Source organism: Juglans regia, chromosome 7 (genome assembly GCF_001411555.2).
Source record: "Juglans regia cultivar Chandler chromosome 7, Walnut 2.0, whole genome shotgun sequence".
Classification (NCBI taxonomy): domain Eukaryota; kingdom Viridiplantae; phylum Streptophyta; class Magnoliopsida; order Fagales; family Juglandaceae; genus Juglans; species Juglans regia.
The window spans coordinates 6,794,549-6,821,550 of NC_049907.1; the positions used below are offsets into that span (position 1 = coordinate 6,794,549).

General features: G+C 39.1%; 2 protein-coding genes across 6 annotated transcripts in view; one reads left to right on the forward strand and one right to left on the reverse strand.

The window, feature by feature from the left end:
* LOC108981510 ((+)-neomenthol dehydrogenase-like) overlaps positions 1-20,049 on the forward strand; it is a 40,559-nt gene extending 20,510 nt beyond the window's left edge. The window contains exon 5 of the mRNA XM_035691916.1: positions 19,610-20,049. Coding sequence (XP_035547809.1) covers positions 19,610-19,987 — 378 coding nt within the window. The 3' untranslated portion in view covers positions 19,988-20,049. The remainder of the gene's footprint in view (positions 1-19,609) is intronic.
* Positions 20,050-21,473: 1,424 nt separating this feature from the next.
* Positions 21,474-24,656, reverse strand: LOC109009386 (bifunctional protein FolD 4, chloroplastic). Of its 5 annotated transcripts, none has more exons than XR_004802063.1 (6): positions 24,378-24,656; positions 23,487-23,812; positions 22,543-22,779; positions 22,261-22,428; positions 21,752-22,022; positions 21,474-21,591 (listed from the first exon to the last, which is right to left on the reverse strand). XR_004802063.1 is itself a non-coding variant. In XM_018989846.2 (5 exons), exons 1-5 carry the CDS (start codon positions 24,562-24,564, stop codon positions 21,852-21,854), a joined length of 1,089 nt encoding a protein of 362 aa, XP_018845391.2. In that variant the 5' UTR covers positions 24,565-24,656; the 3' UTR covers positions 21,619-21,851. The 5 variants fall into 5 exon arrangements, 1 of the variants encoding a protein (XP_018845391.2); XR_004802065.1 differs by having other exon boundaries at positions 21,474-21,609; XR_004802062.1 differs by having other exon boundaries at positions 21,748-22,022.
* Positions 24,657-27,002: the final 2,346 nt, after the last annotated feature.

Sequence of the window (27,002 nt, forward strand, 5' to 3'; positions counted from 1 at the left end):
AATTGTGACGGATTTTACGATGGGACTAAAGGTCTTAGAGTAGTCAAGACCTGCTTACTGATGGAGCGCTTTAGCAACAAGACGAGCTTTTTGTCGCTCAAGGGTGCCATCAGCGAGCCTCTTGGTCTTAAGTACCCATTTTGAGCCAAGAACATCCTGACTGGGGTGAGGGGGAACAAGTATCCAAGTGTTGTTGTGAAGAAGAGCCTCAAATTCACTGGCCATGGAAGCACGCCAGACAGGAAATTTGGATGCCTCTGTGTAGGATTGAGGGTTCTTCAGGAATGCTATGAGCTTTAGTGAGAAGGGACGTGGGTTTGGGTAAGGACCATGGAATGGTTCCATCCGAGGTGATGAGGGGTCGAGTTGTCTGAGTTTTGGACCGAGTAAGCATATGGTGGGTAGTCGAGGAGGGAGTAGAGGTTATGGCATCTGTGAGAAACAGCGGAGCAAAGAGTGTAATGGGTGGTGGAGAATGTTGACCTGGTGCGAGATGAGCATTCGATTGAAGTGAAGATGACTCTGTAAGAGAAGAGGGAGTATTAGGGTTCGGGTGAGAAGGAGACGGCACTGAGATAATGGAGGAATTTGTATCATAGGGATGGGAGTTAGGGTTGGGTGATGAGGAATGAAGAGGCCATCGGATACTAGGTTGAGTGTCACGAGTTGAGTTGGGTGTCATGGGCTGGGACGAGTGTGATGTAATGGGCTGAGAAGAAATTAGTGTAATGGGCGACTGGGAAGGATTTGGTGTAATGGGTTGTGAGGATGAGGAAGGCCCAAGTGAGAAGGAATGAAGGAGTTCCATGAGAGATGGGGAGCAGGTTACGGGTAAGGGTGTAGACCAAGAAGGTGATGGGTTCTCACTGAATGGAAACCGTGTCTCATCAAAAATTACATCATGAGAAATGTAAATTTTGCCGGATGGAATATGAAGGCAACTGTAAGCTCTATGATCTGGAGTATATCCTAGAAAAACATAGAGTTGATAATGTATATCCATTTTGTGACGATTAAAAGGGCGTAAATTGGGCCAGCAAGCTGAGCCAAAATTACAGAGGAAAGAATAATCAGGAATTAATTTGAACAAATTTTGAAATGGAGAGGTGTTTTGTAAAATTGGTTTGGGCATTCTATTAATAGGAAAAACTGCTGTTTGAAAAGCATCAGTCCAGTATTTTGTTAGGATAGAAGACTAAGCCATGAGAGATAGTCCTATTTCAACAATATGGAGATGACGCCGTTCAATATTGCCATTTTGAGCGTGAGAGTATGGGCAAGTAATGTGATGGATAATGCCAAAATTTTGAAGCATTTTGGGAAGGGGACGAAATTCACCCCCAAATCTGTTTGAATGGCAGAACTTTGGAAGAGAAATTATTATGCACATATTTTAAAGACTAAAAAAATAGACGAGACATCATATTTGGCACGTAATGGAAAAAACCAAATATACTTGCTAAAATCATCAACAATAGATAGATAAAATCTAAAACAAGGGATGGCAGCACAGGCGCTGGTCCCCATACATCTAAAAATGAAAGCTGAAAAGGAGAATGGGATCGAGATGGGCACGGGGGATGAGGGAGGGCATGGGATTTGGCTTGGAGGCAGGATGGACAAGTTTGTATGCTGGTTTTAGTAGTGGTGGGAAGATTAAATTGCCTAATGGTAAATGAAGTAGTCTGTGGAGAAGGGTGGCCTAAACGGGAATGCCATATTTGTGGAGTGGTTCGGACACCAATAAGAGCATGTGGGGAAGAAGAGGAGGCAGTCATGGCCATGGCATCAGATGCAAGAACATACAGACCGTCCTTAACAGTTCCCCGAAGAAGTACTGCATGAGTGCGCAAAGCCTTCACAAGAAAACCAGATGAATTAAATTCAAAGCAAGCGGAATTGTCTATACAAAATTGACGGAAAAAAAGTAAATTGCGATAAATTAATGGAACATGAAATAAATGATGAAGTAGAGATTTGCCAAAAGGGGTTTGAAGAATGCCAGTGCCAGAGTTTTGGATGGGAATAGATGATCCATCTCCAATGCTAACATGATACGTGCCCTGATAGGGAGAGGATTCCAGATTTAATAGAGAAAAATCAACATAAAATTATTTGTAGCTGCTGTGTTAAGAAACCAACTATTCGGATTGACTGGACCATTGGGAAAAGCCGTGTAATTAGCAGAGAAAGAAGAAGGGGGAGGGCTCTGGTAGGCGTGATCAAAACGACGATAATAAGCCATGGTCGTGTGACCAATTTTAAGACAAAGCTAACATGTAGGGCGATTTGAGGAATTAGAAGTGAAAACACTAGTGGGAACCGACTGATTTGGGCGTCCTCCACCCCGACCTCTCCGAAAGCCACGACCACGGCCTCGGTTAGGTGGAAAGGGCTGAGCAGGTGGACGAAGAGAAGAGGCATTAGCAGAAATGGAGGAGCCAGAAAGGATCGATTGGGTTTGATGGCTGAGGTGGGACTCGTGGTTGAGTAAGAGCATTAGCATTGGTATGCATATGCATATGCAAAATCACATTTTTTGCATATCCACTTTGTCATTCAAGCAAAATTCTCACATTGGCTTATGCATATTTGAGATAAAATAATAAATTTTATTATTATTTTATTATTATTAATTTTTTTACTAAAATCAATTTTTTATATATATATTGCAATTAGCATCCACTACATACATTTGACATTAATAATACAAATGCAATAATAAAAAATATAATTTTTTTATATATTATATTAAAAATATAATAAAATGAAAAAAATTATATATAATATATTATAATAATAAAATAAATGTGCAAGTGAAAGTTTATTGTGTTGTTGAAGGAGGGAGAAAATGAAAGGATTGTGAGAGAGAGAGTGAGAGGAGAGAAAAATAATGACTAAAATATGATTTGTACGGTGAATAGTGGTTATCCAAATTTGGATAAGCATTGTTCATAGGTAACTAAATATTTGGATATGCATAAGCCAATGTGGAGGATTTTAGGGTCATATTATGCAAATATGACTTTACATATGCATATGCATAGACCAATACTAATGCCCTGAGTAACTGTAAATTTGACAGGATGACATAGGGACTGGCCGAGTGGTGATGGAGGTTACAAGTGACTCGTAATCTGACCCAAGACCGACGAGAAGGTAGATATTGAACTCAGAGGGTGAAAGGGGGTGGTCGTTAGCGTTAAGAGAAGCTGAGAGAGCTATGGCTTTATGGAAATATTCGATTATGGTCTCCGAGCCTTTCTTGATAGTAGCAAAGAAATATTGTGTTTGAATAATGTGAGCTTGTGTTTGAGCAGAGAAGGGCCCTTCAAGAGTTGTCCAAACCTCATAAGAGGTGGAGCAACCCAGAACTTGGGCAAGAACCTTATCGATGAGAGAGGAGTTGATTGCAGAGATGAGAAGTTGATCTTGGAGAACCCACTTATTATACTCTGGGTTGGGTTGTTCATTAATGGTGGGAGGAGATTTAGGACAGGTTTCATTGACAAAACCATAGAGTTAGTTGCCTTTGAGAAAAGGGAGAATTTGAGCATTCCAAAAGAGGTAGTTATTGGAGGTAAGCTTGATGGTGATAAGGTGGGCTGCGAAGGAGATGATGGTGGGATTCAGGGTGGGGATTTATTCTACGCCATGAGGATCGAGAGAATAAGAGGACGTGAGTCCCAGATGACTACTGATACCATGAAGAGAAAAACAAAGTGACAGTGCATAATAGGTATTCGATGCAATGCCGCTATGAGTATTCGGTTTCCAAAAAAAATTCTTTATATCATATTCACACTCGCGAATGACCAAAGGTCTGATACAGTTTATATAGGCATTTCGCAAGCCTACATTTCAGTCACATGATAAAATAGAAATTGCATTTGTGCACCCATTCTGTTACAAAGAATTCTTCCAAGTCATTCTAAAGGTTGCTTCTGTTATGTAGTGTGGTTGTGCCATTGTCAGAAGAATATTGCATTGAGGTAGCACCAGCTTTGCTTGCTCTATTACAGTTGAAATAATAATATCTGCCTGTCTTGTAAACTCCTCAGGGTTCTTGGTTCTTGAGTGGACTATGCTAATGGTAGACTCTTACATCGAGTATCTATGTGCTCAAGATGAGTATGTAAGCCATCTACACGAGCATTCACGCTATCAATGCGAGTATCTAGATGATCCTCAATGCGATGTAGATGGCCTTCCAAATTATCGAGCCGAGTATCGATGTGCTCAAGACTAGCCACGATGTAATCATTTGAGGTAAATTAATAAAGCAAATTAGAAATTAATGTAAATTAATGTCAATTTGTTAGGACAATAAAAGGTAAGACATAGTCTAAAATGACAAGTAGCAGACTGCACTGAGAAACTCATCTCTAACATAGTTGTTTTAATTGGGACTATCATTTTTCAAAATATTGTTGGACAACAACCCTACAAGTCCCAATTAAAATGACTATGTTAATAATTGAAAGACCAGAGAACTAGTCGTATAAACACCAGGCTTTTTTCAACAACTATAGGAAGAAAAATGTGAAAGAATCGATGGTACTTGCAAGTGTAAACTGTAAAGCATTCTATCAAACTTTGAATGTGGATGATTGGTGTTGTCCACTGCTGCTCACCAATAGGCAGCACCATTATACATATATAGGCACATTCCATTGGAATAAAGTTCATATTCTAAAACAAATTATACAAAGTTTCTAAGATTTATGTATGCCTTGAAATATATAGAGGCCAAAAGGAAAGAAACAACACCTAATCTACTCTTTATATAACTTATGGCAGATGTTATTGTTTATGTAAGTATTCCTTTCTCTCTTTCTCTTTCTTTTTTCAACTTTAGAATTGCTTTCCTTGATAATTCAGTGTCAGTTTTGCTAATATAAACAATCAGGTCAATTTACATGATACAACTCCCTTCACCAGTATAACACAAAACCTCAATAAGAACAGGAAAACATAACAGTGACCTCTATAATGTCACAAATGCGTGTATGGAAGGAAAACCAAAACTATTAACCTCAAAACAATCTTATGGCAGAGTATATCCATATCAATACCCACTAAATACTGTCTCGACAAACCTAAACTATTAACCTCCAATAGTCTTACCACAAAGACTATATAGTATGCGATTTCAATTATTACATGACTAAAGAGTTATTGACTTCAAAATAATCATTTATGAATCTACCCTTTGCAATAAAGGGATACCAAACACATCAAGTATGTATAGAATGTATGTTGGAAACTAAAACCAAAACACATAAAAAGGAGAAAACTAACCTTATTTTTTAGGGTTAGGGTTTTGGTGCTCTGTGGGAAGGCAAAGAGTTAGGGGTTCGTCTTCCCCTTTCTTGGGTTCGTGGCTCTTGGGTTCGAGGAGAAGATAAAGACCCACTAGCTTCGTGGAGAAGATGAAGACCCACTCACTTCGTGTAGAAGACGAAGCCGACGGGGACGAAGAGAATGGAGAAGACGATGGGAATGGAGGCTTGCTTCGTGGGGAAGACGATGGGAATGTAGAAGACGAAGAGAATCCACTTCGTGGGGATGAGGGTTTCAACTGGGATGGAGGCCACTTCGACTTCATTTGAATTAAATTAGAACGACATCGTTTTGAAATGAGCCGCGTAGGACGCGGTGACGCGGGGGTTCCCTGGATCAGTTGTAAGTATAATTTTTCATACTTTTATAGTATAAAAGCATTCGCATTAAATAGTCAAATACATGCGTCTTCATATTTTGGCGGTATGAGTAAAATTCTTTATATTGGACTAGCCAAACCACTAAAACTCAACATATAAGCTACAATAAATTAAGCTCCCTAGTCATCTTTGGCTAATCACTATTCACTCACCAAAGTAATATTTTAATCATTTCCAATAACCATTATATTTTCTACTTATTTTAAAGTCTATATTATCCATTTCAATTTTGATGAATAGTCCATTATTTTCTACATTATTCTATTTCATTAATAATAATTAAATTATGAAATTAAAATGAAATTGTTAATTAATATATAATTCTATTTTCTACCTTATTTTAAGTAAAAATTAAATTATTAATTAATATATGAAGTGTATTTGTAAAATATTATTAAAATATATAATATTATATTATTATTTTGACTTTAAGATAGCCAGTCCAATGTAGATTCACCTAGCCAAAGATTAATACTATAACCAAAATTTAAAATTCTAGCCAAAATTTAAACTTAGCAATAACTAGATCATTGCTAGGGGTGGTAATATGTGACACGACCCATTAACCCAATACAAACACGACACGATAAAAACGGATTAGGGTTTAACCTTAACGGGTTCAGGTCAAAACGGGTTGACCCATTAAGACACGATTGCTTAACGGGTCACTAACGAGTCTCCTGTTAAAAAAATTAAATTTACCTTTATACCCTTAGACCTAAAGGGAAAGGAAGACGCTCTACTTTCTTCTTCAAGTTCTAAATTTGTTTAGATCTATGTTTTTAATTTTTTATTATATTTGAGATTATAACATTAATATATTTACATTGTATGTTTTGTTTATTATATTTGAAATATAATTTTAATAATGAATATTATTAAAAATTATGTGGATCATATTTGTTTGGATTGTAATTTTAGACTTGTAGTTAGTTTTTTATTTTTTATAGATATTATTTATATTTAAATATTTATATAAAATCAATCAAGTCAAACGGGTCGTGTCGTGTCGTATCATGTCTATTCAACCCATTAACGTAAATGAGTTGAAACGGAACGGGTCGTGTCGTGTCGTGTTGTGTCAATTTATTTCTTATTTATTAACGGGTCATAACGGGTCGGGTCAGGTCGTGTCAACCCGTTATCTTACCGTATCGTGTTCGGGTTTGAAGTTTTAACACGAAATCCTTAACGGGTCGTATTTGTGTTGACATATTAAGTGTAATGTATATACCTTGACACAATACGAACACGACTCGTTAACACGATTTGACACCCTCAATTCATTGCCAATGCTTTAAGAGATATGTGTGTATTTGTTTGTTGTTGTTATTATTCTTGGTTTAATAACAAGGCCATAAAATGAGTCAAATGGGCTAATGATGTAATAAGGGCTGGCCTAAAGTCTCTTGGACTGGACTTGCAGCAAGTAGCAAGTTAGTTACAGTTTGTTATAGTATCTTTTACTATCTTTTTATTATATTTTTTATATTTATTTTTTTTTTAATTTTTAATTTTATTTAATGATTAAAAAAGTGACTAGTAATAAAATTATTTATTTTTTAATTTTTCTTAATGATTAAAGATATTAAAAAATACTTTAAAAAATAATAAGAAAACTTTAAATATATTATAAATAATAAATATGGTAGTGATAGATACTAACCCTGTCACTACCCAATAAAAAAATATGAGAGTTTGGTCAATTTGGTGCATTTGCATTTGGAAGTGATTCTCTCAAATTCTCCATTCAAAATTTGCTCTTTATTCTTGGCTCATTACACACACAAATCAAAGTGAAAGCGAAAGTGTAAGTGACAAATTATGTAAGAATTTAGAGTAATGTTATATATACTTACAATTTGATTTACAGTTTTATATATAAGATTTATTTTGTCAATTTTTTTAAAATTTAAAGTTTTATAATTTTTAACATAATTAATAACTAATACATGAAGAAATAAGTTAATTTTTTTAATTTTTTTTTTTCAAAAACAGTTAACATATTTTTCAAGAATTTATAATTGGATAAAAAGACGAGAATTTAGTGGACGTGAGAATGAAAGAACAGACAAAAGGTTGTAAGTAGTCGGTTCATGTGAGAGGATATATCTACCGTAGAAAGGTCTCAAGGCCGCGTTACATTTTAATTATTCTTAAGCCAATTACGTACAATATATCAGAAAATTAAATAGTGATATTTTAAGATTCGAATATCCTATAGTTATCATTATATGAATACAAATTAACGTCTCCTATAGTTATAAAAACCTGACGTGACGAATCTTTTTGGTGTCGGTGATACTGAAAACCGTGGAGTCAGTGGACGGCGTATTGACTATTGAATGTGTTTCTGAAAGGTTCTAGAGAAAGTTTCGGAAAAGAAAATGATTTACACGTAATATTTTTTATAATATTTTATATAATTATATTTTAAATGAAAAATATTTTTATAAAATATCTTATAATTATAATTTTGTTATACAATATGTTGTATATTTTATGTGTGTATTTTATAACTTTTCTAAAAATTGATTAGTGGTAGCGGCCTCCAGTATTGACGATGGGCGTGATGTATATTATAAATTTATTTATTTATTTTTTATTATTATAAAAAAATAACTTATTATTTTTAAATATTTTTAAAAAATAACAATACTTTCTTAATTATTAAATAAAAAAATTAAAATATTAAAAATATAAGTATCAAGTAAACATTTTTCTTAAAAATTTACGTAGATGCACACCAGAATAGTTAAAAGCTACTTTGTGCCCAGATGCTCCCAATTTGCTTGCTTGTCAATGGTCAAGGCAGATATAAACCACAACATTGACTTATTGATTATCAGGCCAGAAAGGAATAGGTTGCAGAATTCTCTTTCTTCTCAGAAACTCTGCAGTTCATCTTCAATGGCAGAAGCAACACAGAGGCACTTTGTTTTTGCTATGTCTTTTCCCAACCTTTTTTGTTTTTTTTTGGCCAAGAACAAAGAGACACTTTGCTGCTTCTTAATCGTGTTTTTTAACACTGAACAAATGACAATAATACATACATATATATATAGATGTTTTCTTGACTCTAGATTTTCTTGACAGGATTGCGGTAGTTACAGGCAGGCACTTGACCTCGGCCTCGGGTCGAGAAGTCTCCAATGCCAAAGTCAATAAATATTTTTAGAAGTTTGTAAATAAATAAAAAAGTCTAAGGATCAGAGATATATTCTTGTACCTTGAACTTGCTATTTATACTATAAACCTAGGAGGATAGATCGTGTCTCTCCCATAGAATCCGCGTCCGTTGTATTGTTCCCTTTGTCCAAATCCTTTAATGCAGTGTGGCTCTGCGACGGCATCATTAATGTAGCTTATAGCCCAGATAATGGTGCCATCAATGCTGCATGGTTATCCGATTTCCTTTTCCCAGAGAATATCCTTGGCGGTCCGTTGATGTCTTTTATGTTAGAAGATCAAAGGTTCCCCATATATTGCACCTACTATGCGGGCAGGCACTTGACAGTTGGACACTACTTGAGGGGCCTTCAAATCAATGAGTCTCATCCCCTGCAGCACCATCCCTTCTGCAGGTTGCGTCCAGAGGACCCTACCAATAGGCTGGATCAGAGATTGTTTGTTCTGGGTTGGGCTTTTGGTCTTACTTCCCTTAGCTTTTGTCCGCAGGCCTACTGGACTTAGAATGGGGAGAAAATTTCCTTACATTTACCCCACTAATTCTCACCAAATGAGTACAATGGGAATTTATCACCACTTGAACTTGTCTTGCTGCTAAAGCCAGGATCCCTTTGATGTATGCACGGCCCCGAAGTTCAGGGAGACTTCCGTTGTTTGGTTATCCTAGCAAAACTTCCCCACCACTCTTGATTGATTCACCTTTTGATGATTCTTATGATGTCTTTTCAAGCTCATTAATGTTCAGGGTGTCAAGCGGCTCTTCGTGTACACGTCACTTCATGGTTTACACTTCCAGAATTTGAAGCGACTCACACCCTTTTCCCAACCGTCTCCTTTCCTCTATATAAAGTTAGAGTTGGGGTTACACATTTTTTTATTATGCTGCAGTTTACTTGCCATTCTTGTTTCTCCAATTTTTCTTTCCTCTGCCCAATCTTCTTTCCCTCCCTTACTATCCCATACGCTCGCGATGATGGCCTCTGAAAAATCTGCTTAACCTGGTGCTTCCGGTGGAGGTGACACCGATGTTGGGCCTTTGTTCGGGGGCATTCCTTAGCGCTCAAATATTTAAGCGTCGATGTTGGCTTCCCTGTCACTTACCAAGTACTGGACTCAGTGAAGTTTGAGGTTCATGGCCATGATGAGGATGTTGTTCATGCAGAGGGCCATTCCACACGAGTGGCCTTATTCTCTTCTATATTTTCGTGCGACCTGAGGCTGCCCTTCCCCCACCCTGTTCGTGACCTTCTTGACTGCTTAGGTTTGGCCCCTTACCAACTACACCTGAATGCCTGGAGACTCTTGATATGTTGGAACATTATTTGGCGGCGTGCTTTGTTGAAATCGTACCCAGATGATGCGGACCTTACCGGTCTTCCTCCTTGCCCATAAGGTGCAACGGCAAAAAAGGAACATTCACAATTTTAGGGCGATTCACCCCCTAGTCAACCTGGATTCAAGATATCACAAGGTAAATGATTGGTCTCCAAAGTTCTTCTTTGTGTCTGGCCGGGGTTGAGAGTACCCTGTAGGCCAAGTGAGTAGCCACGAGTTTTCGATCAAGACGAACTGGGGAAGGGTCCCGAAGGACAAGGCTGTGTGTCCGTCTGCTACTCCCAACGAGGCACGACGCATTTCAGTTGTTCGAGAATGTGTGCAGAAGAATCCTGATGTAGTCTTCTCTGAAGTCCTTCTTTCCGAGGAGAGTTTAAGAGGCTCCCTGCCTCCCCTTGGCCACCTTCCTTCTAATGATAGGGTGATCGCGGCTCGACCTCGGGTAGTTCCTGCTCAGAAGTGTTCCTTAGACCCTTCTCCACCGAATAGGGGGAAGAAACCTCGACTGAAAGGCGCCCAGGTTGACAGCATGCCCTCTCCTGGAGCTTTGAATCCACGAGAGTTAGCTACCCTAGAATTTAGCCGCCCTGCTGTCTTAGCAACTCGGACGAAGGTGTTGGCAAGGGAACCGACCGACGATCCCCCATGAAGGCCTTGATCCAAAACCTCTTTGCGGCCATGATTCCTGAGCGAGCCAACGAGGAGCAACACTCTTCTTCATGGATCTCCCCACCTTCTTCGTCTCACTCTGTCGTAGATAGCCACTCCTTCGAGGACGAGGTAGCTAACAAGGGTGCAGCGACTGCTACTTCTAGTAATCATGCCGAGGTGGAGGGCCGCGCAGGAGGCCAATCCCTTATGGATATTGCAATCCGTGCAGGTTCGAGGAGTCTGGTTTCTGACCAGCCCATCCAGGCAAAGCACCTAGAGGGCGGTGATTCCCTTATGGATGTTATAATCAGGGAGGGTTTAGGGGGTCTGCACGATGAGCCGCCCTTCCAGGCGGAGCGCTCAACGGGGGGTATCCCCTTTGAATGTTGTAATCGGCTCCGGTCCGGAATGTTCGTGTGAAGGTCAGACTGTTCTTCCTGAAGTGGTCGCGCACTCATTTGAGGTCGAGGGCTCAGTAGAAGTCATTCCTCCTTTGTCTCGGCTGGAAACGAGAGGGAGCAGTGCGGAGGCCATCAGTCAAGTCGTCAAGTGTTTTTCCGGCCTTTTTCACGATGTTTAGCTCTTCCTTCCTATCTTTTTCCTTATTTTTGATTTTAGTCTCCCCTGTTGATTGTTGAATGTCGATCATTCTTATCGCCAAGGTACTTCTCAGCTAGTGGCCTTTATTATGGATGGCCAAGAGGCAGTTGTGCAAGAGAACCTGGGCCTTCATTTGATGACTAATACCTCTCTTCGGTGTGCTCGCGGCAAAAGGGAAGAGATGGAGCTGGTGGAGCACAAGCTGGAGAGGATGCGACTTGACCTGGAGATTAGAGCAGGAAGGTCGAGAGGCTGGAGCGCCACTGGAAGAAGCTCAAGAAGAAGGCAAGGGAGGAGAAAGTGCAATTGGAGGAGCTTAACCAGTCTTCAGAACGACTTATCCCAAGCGGAGGATGTTGCCCTTCTCCTCGATAGCCTGCTGAAGTCGTTCCCGGGAGTTCATGATGAAGCATGGGTGCATAGCCTTGTCGAGGGCCGTAGGTCGATGCGGGACTACCTCCTAGGGAGTCCGAAGCTCTATTCGAGGTCTTTCACTAAATATCAGTGCCTCAAACTTGCCAACATTCCTACTGACACGACAGCCTTAAGATCTAGGCGCAACCTAGGGAGGAAAGAGATGCCCAACGCTTTCCCGAGTCCGGTTGTTCTTGCCCCAGCCATTGCAGGGTCGGGTGATCCTACTCCTGACACTCCCTATACTAGTGCCCCCAGCACTGATTCCATGCCTTAGTTTCCTAGAGTGATGCGGCTCCGTTGTTTTGTTCTTTTATTTTTTCTTTTGGCCGAATGTATCTACCTGCATTTTGTTGCCTAGCAACTTGTATATAAAATTAAGTAATGAAAATACTTGTTCTTTCATCGTATCAATTTATACATTACGCCTTCTTTTCGAGCTTTCTCCTTTCTTTATTTTGGTGACCGGCCTGGGGGGAATTTTAGCATAGAAGCCCGTAGGATTCCTGTCCACCCCGCTAGTTGGTCATTCATCCGTCTGTGCTGTTCTTGTTTGTTTGTATCGGATAGCCTTCCCAATTATGTCGTACGCGCTGGCTTTGTTTTTGGCACCTTTTCTACCCTTTTATTCTTTTTTATTGTGTGGCTGGCTTGGGGGCTTGGCCGCAAGGATCCACCCCGCCAGTACCCGGCCTATTTCTGATAACCCCGCTAGTCAGCAGCTTTCAGTTTGAACCGATTTCGTCGGCCCTGGTCATGTAGTCGTTCTCCTGGGGCCTTAGTGACTTTGCCTTACGAAGCTGGCATTCTCTACATTCTCCTTGTGGTTTTTTTTTCTGCTCGTCTTCCGGTCGCGTTTTACCCTCCCTGGTTATTTTATTTGTCCCCTTCATCCCTCATTTATCGTGTAGTCTTCTGGCGAGACTGATCCCCTGATCCACCACAGGGAGTCAAGTCGGCAATATAAGTTGTTTGGGTAGTTTGGAGCCATACCAGCTTTCTCCCATTAGCCTTTTGTATCTATCCTGCTCGCGAAATATAGATGTTATCATTATTCTTCTAAGGACATGAGTTAATGTATCAAACCTGGGTTTTTCAGCTTCTATTGCGCCGTGTTGGTTGCTTTATGCCATGTTGTTGCTGTCTATATTGTTGATGTTCATGCCTTTTGCTTCAGTATTTGGGCGGTCTATAAACTAGGCCTACTCTCTACCGAGGAGAGATCAGGACGTCTCAGGCCAACCTGCCTCATTTAACCCCCATGGAGGTAATTTCTTTTGGTGGTCGTTGGCCGCTTTGTCCTTGAGTTGTGGTGAGTATTGCATATTTTGTGACTAAGCCCACTTCCACTTGTTGACACTGTGTAGCTTCATGTATGATGTCTTTTCCTTTTTGGAGATTCTGTTTATGTTGAGTAGCTGAAAGACTAAGCCTGCACTCCATTGGAGAGAGGTCGGGATGCCTCAAGTCAAGCCGCCCCTTTTGGTTCCCCAATGAGGTAACTTCTTCGGACGGTCATGAGGCCAGTCTGCTCTTTCACCGTGATTGAAATCGGGGCAAGTATTCGAGTAGCTGTAAAGCTGATCCTGCTCTCCACCACGGGAGGAAAAAAGCAACCTTTAGGCCTACATTTCCCTATAGTATCTCATTGGGAGGTATGTCATTCGGGTAGTCTGTTACTAAACCCGCTCCCTCTCGTTGACATCACGGGGAAAGGTAACATTTTGAGTCAGGTTGGCGCTGAACCCACTCTTTGTTCTCAACGGAGGTCAGGATAAGTGTTCGGGCTGCCCAAAGTCTGATCCTGCTCTCCACTGCAAGAAGGATAAGGCAACATTTAGGCCTACCTTTCCCAATAGTATCCCACAGGGAGGTAATTTTTTGGGCAGTCTGTAACTAAACCCGCTCTCACCTATTGACACTTACGAGAAAGGTAAAGTTTTTTTTATTTTGGGTAGCTGAAGACTAACCCAGTTTCCATCACAAGAGAGACAATGCAACCTTTAAGCCTACATTTCCTTGTGGTATCTTGCCGAGAGGTAAGTTCAAACAGTGATATAACTAGTCTGTTCTTCACCGCAATAGGAGTCAGGGTAAGCTGTTCAGGCTACTGGGGGGCATTACCCGCTCTTCATCACAGGAGGGGTAGAACAGCCTTCGGCCTGGTTCTCCCCTTCGGTCTCGTAGGAGGTACATTATTCGGGCAGTTTTAGACTAGACCCGCATTCGCTCGTTGATATCGCAGGGAAGGTAAGTGTTGGGTCAGGCTGGCACTGATCTCACTCTTCGTTGCGATGGAAGACGGGGTAATTCATTCAGGGAGCCGTGAGGCTGATTTTGCGCTCCAATGTAGGAGAGATAAGGTAACCTTTAGGCTTACATTTCCCTATGGTATCCCCCAAGGAAGTATGTTGTTTTCGGGCAGATTGCGACTGGATCCGCACCCTTCTGTTGACACTCGCAAGGAAGGTAACCCTTAGTTTTTGGGCCACCCGAAGGTTGACCCGCACTCCACCGCGGGAGAGATAAGGCAACCTTTAGGCCTACCTTATCCCGCAGGGAGGTAAACATTAATCCGTCGATGATTTTGCCATTGTAGATTTTGCTAGTCACAAGTTGTTGTGCTTTGCTGACAATATGAAAGTTCGAAGTAAGCATTTTGCATTATCATGAAAAAATCACATTTTTCATTAAATATCAAAAAATTACATGCTGGAGAAGAAGACATTACAAAACAATGGGAAACAGATTTTTCAGTCGAGGAGGTTGTCGTTTATTCTTCCTTCTAGGGTTGTGCACCCCTTTACTCCCCCTCGAGCCTGGCAGGGCGAGTAGTAGACAAAGGCCTGCCCGAGCTCTTTAAGTGGTGCTTGGCCTATTCTTTTCCAGTAGTGTCTTCTAAGGTAAGACCACTATCCCTCTGCTTTAACTCTTGGACATAGCATTCTCTTGCTAACACTTGTTCGCCTCAAACTTCTCCCACTCCTTGGATTTTGAGATGGTAGGTTGATATGATGGCCCACAAGCAGTTGAGGGTGGGCCTTCCAATGATGGCGTTGTAGGACGATGGGGTCCTTACTACCAGGAAGTCGACCATGACAGAGGCCGTGCAAGGGTTGCTGTCGACGAGGATCGACAACATGATGGTTCCCACAGACTGAACCATACTTCTGGAGAATCCTTTCAAGGGCATGTGGGCCGGTTGTAGCCGAGCAGCATCTATTCTCATTCTAGTGAAAGCCCCCCAGAACGGGATGTCCGTAAAACTCCCGTTGTCAATGAGGATTATGTGGGTGGTGAAGTTGGCGACGAGCATAGTGACCACCAATGCGTCGTCATGGTGGTATAGGACCCCTCAATAGATGAAAGGGGGTCACCCCTTCGTTGCTTGGCAGGATGGTACTCAGTTGAGTACACCTTATGGTACTGGGCCCGCCTAGCATGTGCTTTTCTGCTCAAGGATGAAATACCCCTCTGCAAATCCCCCTGCTATGGTTTAGGTTTCTTCAAGTGAAGGTTCCCCCCATGGTGGAAAATGAGGACGGACTTGTTGTGGTTCCTGAGCAGATAGTCACCATCAGGGGTTGTCTTCCCTCCTATGCCGGTTGCCTCGATCGCTGCTCCTTTCTCTCGACCTTTCCCTTCTTTCTTACTCTAGTCTCCAGGCCCGGGGGTGGCGTTGTCTTTCATGCTTTGCATATTCCCTTCTCCCTTACTGAGAGAAGCAATCATCAGTATTATGTGAGGTGAACCTGTGGTATGTGCAGTAACGCACTATATCCCGATCATCCTCAGCCTCATGGATAGTGAATGTGGACTGGTCGAACCGAGGTCTTGGTCCCTTTGTCGAGACTTTATCCTGCCTTTTATCTTGGGAGCTCTTCTTCGACTTCTCGTGGGCCTTAGCTTTAGTCGAGGCCTTCGCCTTCCTATCTGCTCACTCCAGCTCTTTTCGTCTTGGTTTCGTCAAGGCCCGCAGTGTGTCCTCCATGTTGATGAAGTTGTCGGCTTGGTCCATGAATTCTCGCAACGTCACAGGGGTACTCCTAGCTAGTTCGGCCATGAACTAGGACCTCAGCCAAACCCCTCCTAATAATGCTACCAAGATTATCTTCTCGTCTTGGTCGTCAACCCTCATATGCTCCTTGTTGAACCGGGCTAGACAGTTTCAGGCTTTCATCCTCTGCTTGTTTGATGGTGAAGAGGTACGCTGCCAGACGCTGCCTCCTTCAACTCGATACGAACAGAGTCAGAAACAATCTGGCTAGCTTGTCAAAACTGTCCACCGATCTGAGTGCCAGAGATCCGAACCATACACCCGCCAGCCCCTTCAGGGTTAAGTGGAAATGCTCTGCACTCTACTTCATCTGGGAAGCCATGCAGTGTCATGTGAGCCCTGAATATTTCCAAGTGCTCAATAGGGCCTCTTGCTCCGTCGTATACTTCAATAGGTGGAACCCGAAACTTTGGTGGTAAGGGCACCGCCATCACCTCCTCCGTGTAAGGTAGACCATTGCTTGTGAACAACTGGTCCACAGTGGACGACGTACCCACCTTTCAAGCTATCTCCTCACACTTCCACTTTAGATTATGGAGCTCATCCTGCATGTTCTTCAGCTACTCTTTATTTGGTCTAGCTTGTGTGTTCTGGGACCCAACATGCTCACTATCGCTGGACTCTGCTTCCCCCTATGGCACCTGTTGTGGTTGCCTAAGGTCTTTGTTTTCTTTACGAAGTGCTTGCACTTCACCGGTCAGCTTTGTCACTCACTCCTCCATGGTTTTCAATCTTGCCTCCATGGCTTCTCCCACATCTCTTCTGAGTTGTTCGAAACGGGTTGTTACATGCATGAGAAAGACACGTAAGATTTATATCGATCTCATAGACAACACCACTATTAACATCATGTTTCACACACATTTGGGCCAGCTTCCGGCAACTCAAGTCTTCAAAAAGGTGGCCTGCATAGACAATGGAGAAGGCAACTAGAGAATGGGCAGCCTCGGGGTCGTGGAGTCTTTGATACCAAAGTCAGTAAATATTCTTGGAAGTTTGTAAATAAGTAAAGAAGTGTAGGGATCAGAGATCTATTCTCATACCTGGGACCGACTATTTATACTATAAACTTGGGGGACAAATCGTGTATGCCTCATGGAGTCTGAGTCGGTCGTACTATTCCCTATGTCGAAATCCTTTAATGCGACATAGTTTTGCGACAGCATCATTAATGTGGCGTGTAACCCGGATAATGGTGTCATTAATGCGGCGTGGTTATCTGATCTCCTTCTCCCAGATAAAATCCTTGACGGTCTATTGATGTCTTTCCTGTCAGAAAATTAAAGGTTCCTCACATATTACGCCTACTATGTGGACGGGCACTTGAGAGCTGGACACTACTCGAGGGACCTTCAGATCGACGAGTCTCATCCCCTGCAGCACCATCTCTCCTGCATGTTGCGTCTAGAGGACCCTACCTATGGGCCTGGTTGGAGACTGTTTGTTCTGGGTTTGGTTTTTGGTCTTACTTCCCTTAGCTTTTGTCCACAAGCCTGCTAGGCTTAGAATGGGATGAAAATCCCCTTACATATGCAATATACTCACTTTGTTAAATGTGTTACGCCATATACGTGCTTTGCTAAGTGCGTTATCCATACCGACTCTTAAATATAATTTTTTATAAATAAATACTATTTTTCAAAATATAATAGTTTTAACACAATCCAACTGGGGTTCCAACTCAAGGAGTTTGGTCCCAGGAATATACATGAGTAATAATACACCAACAACTAATTTATAACTCTTCCAAAAAAAATAGTAGAACGTAATGTACAAAGCATTTGGCAAATTCATCCCAAAAAAAAAAAGAACAGTTTAATATAATGTGATTATGGAGGTCTCCTAAGGAATTACAACTGAAAATCTGAAGATAACTATATATGATTGAACATTATTATAATGATGGATATTAATATGAAAATATATAAATATGGAAAATGTTGAAATTCTGTGCAGGTAAACAATGCAGGGATTAGTGGATGCACACTGGATGGCGATGCTTTAAGAGCTTTAGGTGTAGATTTAGCGGTAAGTTTTCTATGTTTCATTTGGTTGCCACAAATTGAGGTCCAATTTGTAATTCGATTCCTCTTTTTAAAGTTAAGCCCTTATATAACCAATCATTCTAGTAAATGAATTGAATAATAATATTTAATTAATTTTTTTATATGAATTTTATATTTTTTTATAGTTGCCATCGATTTAAAATGAAATTATAAAAACGTTGTAAAAAAAGTTATATATATTTATTATCCTTTAAACTTGAACTGCACAAAAAATTTTCAACTTTAATCTAACATCTTTCAATAAAAATAAAAAATAAAGAAAATCTATTTCAACTTTTTATACAATCATTTCCTGCATAGATTTCAATGAAAATTAAAAAAGAAAAAACCAAAGTAGCTATTTAAAAAGCAAAACAAAAACTAAACTAAAAAGTTATATTAAAAAAATCAACTTTATTTACGTTCTCTCATAAACCCAATATAAAACATATTTCAAAACAATTTTTTATTCATTTTTTTTTAATATACTGTCACAAAACCCAATAAAAAAAAAAAATCTACGAAAGAATTTTAAAAAGTTCTCAAAATTTCTTTGAACAAAACATACCTGGGCATTGCAAAGGAACTTGAATGTATATGATAACTTCATAGAAGATGATTTGTGAATAGTAGTGAGATAAGTTGAAATCACCTACAAATCCAAACGGGAGCCTCCTCACTCAATGCAGGCGGAAGGAGTAGAGGTCGATTGGAGTGGAATAATGCTGACTCAAACAAATGAACAAGCTGAAGAATGTGTGGAAACAAACTACAATGGTCCCAAGAGGATGGTTAAAGCACTAATTACCCTTCTTCAGTTATCTGATTCACCAAGGATTGTTAATGTTTCCGCCTCGGGAGGGCAGTTAAAGGTATCAGCCAAAAAAATCATGTCTATACTTGTGATGATAATTTATTATCTTTTGCAGATGATTCTACTTGAATGAGTCAAATTAGAATGTTCTGTTCCAATATTTTAGATGAAAGTTTGAGTACACAATGTAGCATTGATGGAGAAGTAATGAACATAGCTCTTTTGGTTAACTTCGAAATGATTCTTTGCACTCCTCAAACTATCCGATTCAGATCTCTTAGAATTTTTACTTGAATCTTAGGAGACAAAGCAAGAGCGAGATAAATATATGAAGTGAGCTTTACAACATTTATAATAGTTCAAGCAATATTAAGTCTTAGAGTTCAGATAGAAATATCATGTGACCCAAATCACAAACTACCAACTATTTTGCAATGCATCCTCGATTAGATTTGCCTCTAGAGATACACAAAAAATAGGTTATCTGACATAATCTTATAAACAGTCGGATGGTGCACATTCAAACATAGCTGTAGTTTTTGGATGCACATTGCAACATTTCATAATTTTAAGTCCACATTACATTATAAATATTATTATTATGTTTTGCATGATCAAAGCTTTCAGCCAGGCCAGGCATGGCTGCATGGTCCTATTATATATATATGCCATGCATATGAACCACTGCTCTGATGGATATGATACATATGAAGCTTTTGTTCAACTGTCGATCTAAACAATAACTCATTTTCCTTCCAAAATGTTCTGTCTTTGTTTTTAGGGAATACCAAATGAGTGGGCTAAAGGAGTGTTAAGTGATGCTGAAAGCTTGACAGAAGAAAGAGTGGATGGCGTTTTAAATAAATTCATGAAAGATTTCAAGGAAGGTGCATTGGAAGAAAATGGTTGGCCTGCCTATTTGTCTGCATATGTAGTTGCAAAAGCAGCTTTGAATGGCTACACAAGAGTTTTGGCTAAGAAGTATCCATCTTTTCTTATCAACTGCGTTTGTCCTGGCTATGTCAAGACTGATATAAACTCCAATGCTGGCCTCTTAACAGTCGAAGAAGGTGCTGAAAGTCTTCTCAGGTTGGCACTGCTTCCTGATGGAGGTCCTTCTGGCCTTTTCTTTTGTAGGAATCAGGTGTCACCTTTTTGATCAAGACTAGTCCTCAGCAGATCAGTTACAAGACCTCTATATACAGCCACAAGAGTTCCTAATAAATGTTTATCTATTGTTTTCTTTTTCTTTTTCCTAATTAATTTCCCTTAAATGGTTTACTCTCTTTAAAAAAATTTTTTTTTTTTTTATCTATTTCTGTACTTTTTTTTAAATAAAAATGACTTGTTTATAATTCAGAAGTTAAAGATGAACAATGTTTTAAATACTTGTTAATCAGCCCAACCAGAATTATTGATAGTCTTACACAACCCATTTGACAAAATTATATAATAGATGTGTAAAAATCATTTTCCCATAATTCCTCATATATAGCTCATATGCTTGAGAAGTGATAGCCAGATCAAAGAGCAAGCAAGACAAAAAGTTGGGAGTGAAGTGAAAATGGTGTTTGATGCTGAGAAATTTCCTGCCGACAACAGTCACCGAGAAGAAAGTTCGGACCAATTTCCCTTATTTGGATTTAGGGATGTTTTCATCTCATCTTATCATTACGACTTTCTTAAATTTTTACACAAAATATAATAAAAAATTCAACTTTTTCAACTCTCAAAACAATAATATTATAACAATATTATATTCAATTCGTTTAAAAGCATCTCATCTCACTATTTAAACCAGCCCTTTGTACTTCCGTTATAATTTATTAGTGTTACATACAAGGAAGTGGAGGATGGTATTTGGAATTGGATGATTTCCCCAAACTCATTGGGGCCAACTTGAGACTGTATATAAGTTGCATAATAATTCGAGCCCTTATAATTTTATGTTATTTGAAAGCAGCATGTCCTCTCAAATCTTTAATTAGTGTAACTTCTCAGCATACCAATTAGATCATCGACACAAATAAAATTATAGATAATTCCGCAAGTGGTGAAGAAAAAGATTATTATTTGTTCAATTGTTCACTTAAAGCTGCATCAAACATTCATTTCCCCAAGCACGGTGCACTCATTTAAAAAAAAAAATAAGTAAATATAGTACACACAAAAAAAATTTTAATTTTTTAATAGTAAATTTTACTTTTTTTTAAAAGAAATACACAACACTTACACAATCCATGACTGTATCTAATATTATTTGTCTTTAAATACCAAAATTGTAATAGACAAGGAACAAAATGATCAAGGCTTCTAAATCCGTTTTTGTTTATTTGCCATCATGATCTTGTTCATCTTCGCTGATAATGCAGGTAAATTTTATCAACCTCTGTTATGTACATTATATATATATATATATATATATATTGATAAGTCTGTTATGTACATTATATATGCTTCAAGTATTTTCAATGTAAGTAATCTTTTTAATTTTTTTTTTTTTTTTTACTTCTGGTTTTGCTGATCTTTAATTTCAATGTGACAGAACTCAAGAGTTCATGTCCTTGCCAAGAATGCCTAACATGGTCAAGAAATGATCTTCTAAATATGGATTCTGCTTTTGGCGAGATACATAACACTGCATGTAGATAGCTACGAGCTGTTATATATATTTAGGGAACCTTTTTTTACATTAAACATGCATTACTCTGCCGTAGGTTGCCGAAGCTTTTGCTGCTGCGTACTACCCTTGAGAAGTGCAATCTGCGAGAACATTAAGGACTGATTGGGAATTCAAAATCAAGGAAATTAAGTTTTAGCAACAATTACAAAGGGCCATAAAATGGACCAGCTACAGATAAATTCAAGTTTCAGTACAATTGGCTGTAAAGTTCCAAGTGTGTGTGTAATTTAGAGTACCTACAAGGCCAGACTGAGGATGCAACCCATGGTAGATGAAAAGCGGATGGAACTAGTGAAACAAGCATCTTTCCAAACTCCTTGCAACAGTGATTCTGAAAATTTCACCGGAAGTTGTGAATCCTCTTGGCTGAGATGAAAGTATTCGAAAGAAGCATAGCTATTGTCATTGGACCCACTCCACCAGGAACTGGAGTAATAGCTGATGCAATTTTGCTGGCCTCCTCATAACAGACATCTCCAACCAAACGGTAACCTCGAGGACTTTTTGGATCCTGTCGTGCACAAACCCACGAACACCTCAGAAATGTGGAACCTTGAGTTAAGAAGCAAGGTCTAATTGGCACAATCCATCCTCTTTCATTCTTTTGAAAAAAGTTAAAATTTTAAAAATTATCTGACAATCTAGTCAATGCTTCGTTACATTTTTATTCATGGGTTTTTAAGGAAGAAATCAAGTCAGATGAGAGGGATAATTTAATATGACTGAAGGGACCATAGAGTTCTTCTTACCTCAACTGGATTAATTCCAACATCAATGATCACCGCACCAGGCTTTATCCAGCTGCCCCTAACCATATTTGGCTGGCCTACAGCTGAAATAATAATATCTGCCTGTCTTGTAAACTCCTCAGGGTTCTTGGTTCTTGAGTGGACTATGCTGACGGTAGCATCTTCCCTCTAGCCACATTTAGAAAATCACATCATAATCAAAATGGGGCAGAAACAAAGTACAGAGGTGCTGGATTAATGTAATGATCAAGATAAGTGAAGCTTGGGCAAATGAAATCTCACTTGCAGCAATAGAGCAGCTGGCATGCCAACAATATTGCTCCTGCCAATTACAACCGCCCTCTTTCCTTTGATACTAATTCCATATCTATGCAACAATTCTATGCATCCTTTTGGTGTGCATGGAACAAAAGTGGGTTCTCTACCTCGCATGGCTAGACGACCAATGTTCAGCGGGTGAAATCCATCAACATCTTTCTCAATGCAAACAGCATTTAAGATGTTCTGCTCATTCATATGCTGGTACAATTCCAAGCAAACAAGAAAATCAGTTTTTTGTGAACCACAGACAGAAAATAGTTTTTTAGGCTTCATTCATGCTAACACAGTTATAAGTTATGATTGCTAACCAAAAAGGGCTACAAACTATAGTATAATCTCTATATATAATAGTTGGTAAGACTATCTAACACCAGGTTTATAAAGGAAAAGGGCAGTTGGGCATCCAAAGAAAACCACATTGTGCCAGGCCACCAATATTTAACTCAATTGTGTCATAGCTCAAACATGAGCACATGACAAGAACATGCACATATTTAAAACGACAAAACCATGCACCTGGAAATACTTTGTAGAGCAAAGCAAATATGGATGATAGCATGCAACAGAAACACTTGTACATCAGCCACAACAATGATATCACTGTAAAATACACGATGTGACATAAAAACACATTTCTCTCCAAATAGGATACCTAGCTCAACTCACTGCCTTAATTCCAACTAATTGGGAGCAGCTACATTGAGAAGAATCAGTGATGCAAGCAATAGATGTTTGCTAGCATTAATAGAACCTATGAGAGATGGCAAAATATATACAAGGAAGCAGGATAGAGAGTTTTTTTAGATTTTATACAAAAAGATAGATTTACAGTGTAAAATATCTTATCTACTTCTGCATCTTAGCATTATTCAGCACGGAAAATATGGTCAGATTCAGAAGCATACAGAAGGCAGAGGTAACTGAACAAGGATTCCATGAACTGAAGGATCATCATTGAAGTCTGAGATAAACTTGAGTAATTCTTGTTCTGTAGAATCCTCCGGCAAACGTACTTCATAAGAATTGATCCCCACCGACTCACACGATTTCTTTTTATTGCGAACATAAGTTGCAGAGTCCTTTCTATCCCCGACAAGGATAACTGCTAATCCTGGAATAACACCGATTGCATCCTTCATCCGGGATACTTCAGTAGTTATCTCATCCCTGATTTGCTTTGCAACTGATTTTCCATCAATTACTTTAGCTGATGCCTCAGAGGTGATTGATGCTGTACAAAAAATTCAGTTAAAAATGCTTAAGCCAGATATTTAAAGGCCAACGAACAAATTATAGAGATTACAGCATCTTCACTGCCCAAACACAACTAAACTGGCCTGATCAAATAGGCAACAGTGAATGCAGTAACGACACTGTTTACGTATCCGGACCTCAATTGTGGATAACAGGTAATTAGTACATGCAACTAAACAGCGAACATTACTCAAATATCAATCTGGTAGAATCTAATTCTCAAGACACTTGAGTTTATCATCAATATAAGATTAAGTGGTTTCAAGTCTCTGACATCCCAAACGTGCCGTTGCATATGAAAACCCTATCCGTACTCTATCAGTTAAACAATAAATTAAAACACAGCACCAGAAGAAGCATGCTTACATATGTGCCGGCTAAGAAAAAGCTGCATACTCAGTTCAGAGAATATAAATACTTGCATTTGTACGTACTGACATACAAATACATGCTTTACATGTATTTAACAAACAAAGTCATAATTTTTGTTTGTTTTCCGACATATTCTGGGCAACCAAAAGAGAAAAGAGGGGGAGTTGTACCGGCGAGAACAGGTGACGGCGAAGCCGAAGAGTGAACAGTGAGGGTTTTGAACGTTCTGGGAAAGCTACAGCAAGGAGGTCGTAAATTGAGAGGGCCGCGTAGGAAGCGGCGAAGAGCAACGTGTTGGTGGCTCATTGGGAGGAGCCGAGCGGTGGCGGAGGAGGAAGAACAGTCGATGCAGACCATTGGAACCAGTTGGGTAATCGATTTCTCTTGCCAGTCTCGGTAGGAATCGTTTATTTATACCAAAAGATCAATTTTAGCTTGGTTCTGCTACTCGCCATACTAAATGACCAATTCATACCCTTTTTTTTTTTTTTTCCTGAGAAATGAAAAATATCAGCCAATGTTGAGTTGAGAAAAAAAAAAAAAAAAAAAATTTTGAAGAGTGTGCTGCGACTTTGGTTGATGTCCAGCATTTCTCTTTTTTTCTTTAATTTTTGTTTTTATATTTTTTTTTCACTTTTTTTAATTTTATGATTAATTCTTATTCGTATAAAACTCAAAAGGTAAAAAAAAATACAAAATAATAAAAAGGGAAAGAAATTCGGTCATTTAGTATGCTAATTAATAATTTCCATTTTAATTAGGAGAGCCCTCCAAATAGAGAAATTTGATGGAAATCCCTTTTTCAATTTTGTTTTAACTTTTTGAGTTTCCTTAAAAGATACATCAGTTAAATATCATTTTCTATTCAAATAAAAGTTAAAAAATCTGAAAAAAAAAAAAGTCAGATTTTAGTATTTTGGGTGGACAAGTATCATTTTCCTTCTAATTGGAGTATACATGGAAAAAAAAGTTTTTAAAAAGATTAATGGTCCTTGTTTGGATACTAAATAAGTCTAGGGTGTTGCTAGTTGGCCGCTGGTTCATACCCTCAATTTTATCGCCTGATGTGGCTGTGCCACATGGCGGCTACGTGGCAGCAACATGGTTTATATATTAAAATAGTGGACAGAAGTTCGATCTCGATCCCCATCTTCTTTCTCAAAACCCTAACGAGCCTCTGTTTTCCCTTCCGTCCAGAGAAAACCAAAATTAGATAGCAAATCAATTCTCAAATCCGAGTAGCAAACCGTAGCATTTTCCAAATAGGGTATTTTCCGAATGAATATACACCTTCTAGGGAGTGTATTCTAGCGAGATCTAGTATTCTAGCATCGAAAAGCAGCAATTTTCTCGAAAAGACTTATCAGAATTTCTTGGTTCCTAAGAAAATTTCCTGTCAGAAGGTATTCCAATTCCAAGAGGTGGTCCAGACCTCTTGGCACATTTTAGCTTCTCCATAACCCCATCAGTTCTAGATTGTATTTTCTGAAAAAGTATGCCAATGTATAAGGATTTAAGATTGAATCTTTTGTTTCTTGTTCATTCAGTGATTTTGTCTAAATCTCATTAGAAAGCTTTGGAAAATCATGCTAACTTGGTATTCATTCAGCTAGCATCCATTGAAGAAGGTTGAAGATTTGTATGGAGGTCTTGACGAGGTAGATTGAATTTCAAATATAAACCCCTAAGATTTCCATGCATAGGGACTCTAGAAATCCTAGGACTCAGATATATTTTAGCTAATTTCCAGGGTTTTGTAGTCCTTCAAAAGTTCCAAAACTGACATCGAACTTTCTTCCAAAACTTGTGTTTCTCAATTTTGTAAGTATTGCTTCTAATTTCAATTTCCTAAGTTTGCACCAGGAACTTAACTCAGAGAATCCATAACAATTACTCACACATTAACCTGTTTTGCATGCATTAAACTCTCTCTCATATATTTGTCACTGCAGTTTTTTCTTTTTCTTTTTCTTATTTTTTGTTTTCATCTTTTTGGGCTCTATAAATCCCCAGTTCACGGCTTCACTGCCTCACATCCACTCCAAATAAGCTCTATCCCCTTTTTTGGAGTGAATGCAAGGCAGTGAAGCCGTGAGCTGGGGATTTATAGAACCCAAAAAGATAAAAAAAAATAAGAAAAAGAAAAAGAAAAAATTGTGATGACAAATGTATGGGAAAGAGTTTAACGCATGCAGAATAGATTGGTGGGTGAATAACTGTTATGGATTCTCTGAGTTAAGTTCCTAGTGCAAACTCAGGAAATTGAAATTAGAAGCAATACTTACAAAATTGAGAAACATAAGTTTTGGAAGAGAGCTTAGTGGCAAGGACTTTTGAAGGACTATGAAACCTTGAGAATTAGCTAAAATATCTCTGAGTCCTAAGATTTCTAGTAGCCCCTATGCATGGAAATCTCAGGGGTCTACATTTGAAATTCAATCTACCTCGTCAAGACCTTCATACAAATCTTCACCATTTTTCAATAGATGTTAGCTAAATGAATACCAAGTGCCAGTATGATTTTCCAAAGCTTTCCAAGGAGATTCAGACAACTCTTAAATGATTTTCTTGCATGGAGTATAGAGTGAGTCATGTTTTCCGTGAAGGAAATGTTGTGGCTGGTTTTCTTGTCAAGCAGGGAGATGAGGGTTTAAATTTGGATTGGTCAGGTGATAGTGATATGTTGCCCAGCAAGTTAAGAGGTCTTCTTCATATGGACAGAGTTGGTCTTCCTTATTTGTGGATCTCGTAGTGTTATTCCAGGTATGGTGCTTATTTGAATGTGCTTTTTCTTG

What these genes read in the sequence shown, in the direction of transcription:
- LOC109009386 (XM_018989846.2), bottom strand. Translation starts at nt 24,564, where the DNA reads ATGGTCTGCATCGACTGTTCTTCCTCCTCCGCCACCGCTCGGCTCCTC. An exon ending in GCCGTCACCTGTTCTCGCCG is followed by an intron (nt 23,813 to 24,377) that starts GTACAACTCCCC and finishes TTTTTTGTACAG; the next exon opens with CATCAATCACCTCTGAGGCA. An exon ending in CAGCTGCTCTATTGCTGCAA is followed by an intron (nt 22,429 to 22,542) that starts GTGAGATTTCAT and finishes AAATGTGGCTAG; the next exon opens with AGGGAAGATGCTACCGTCAG.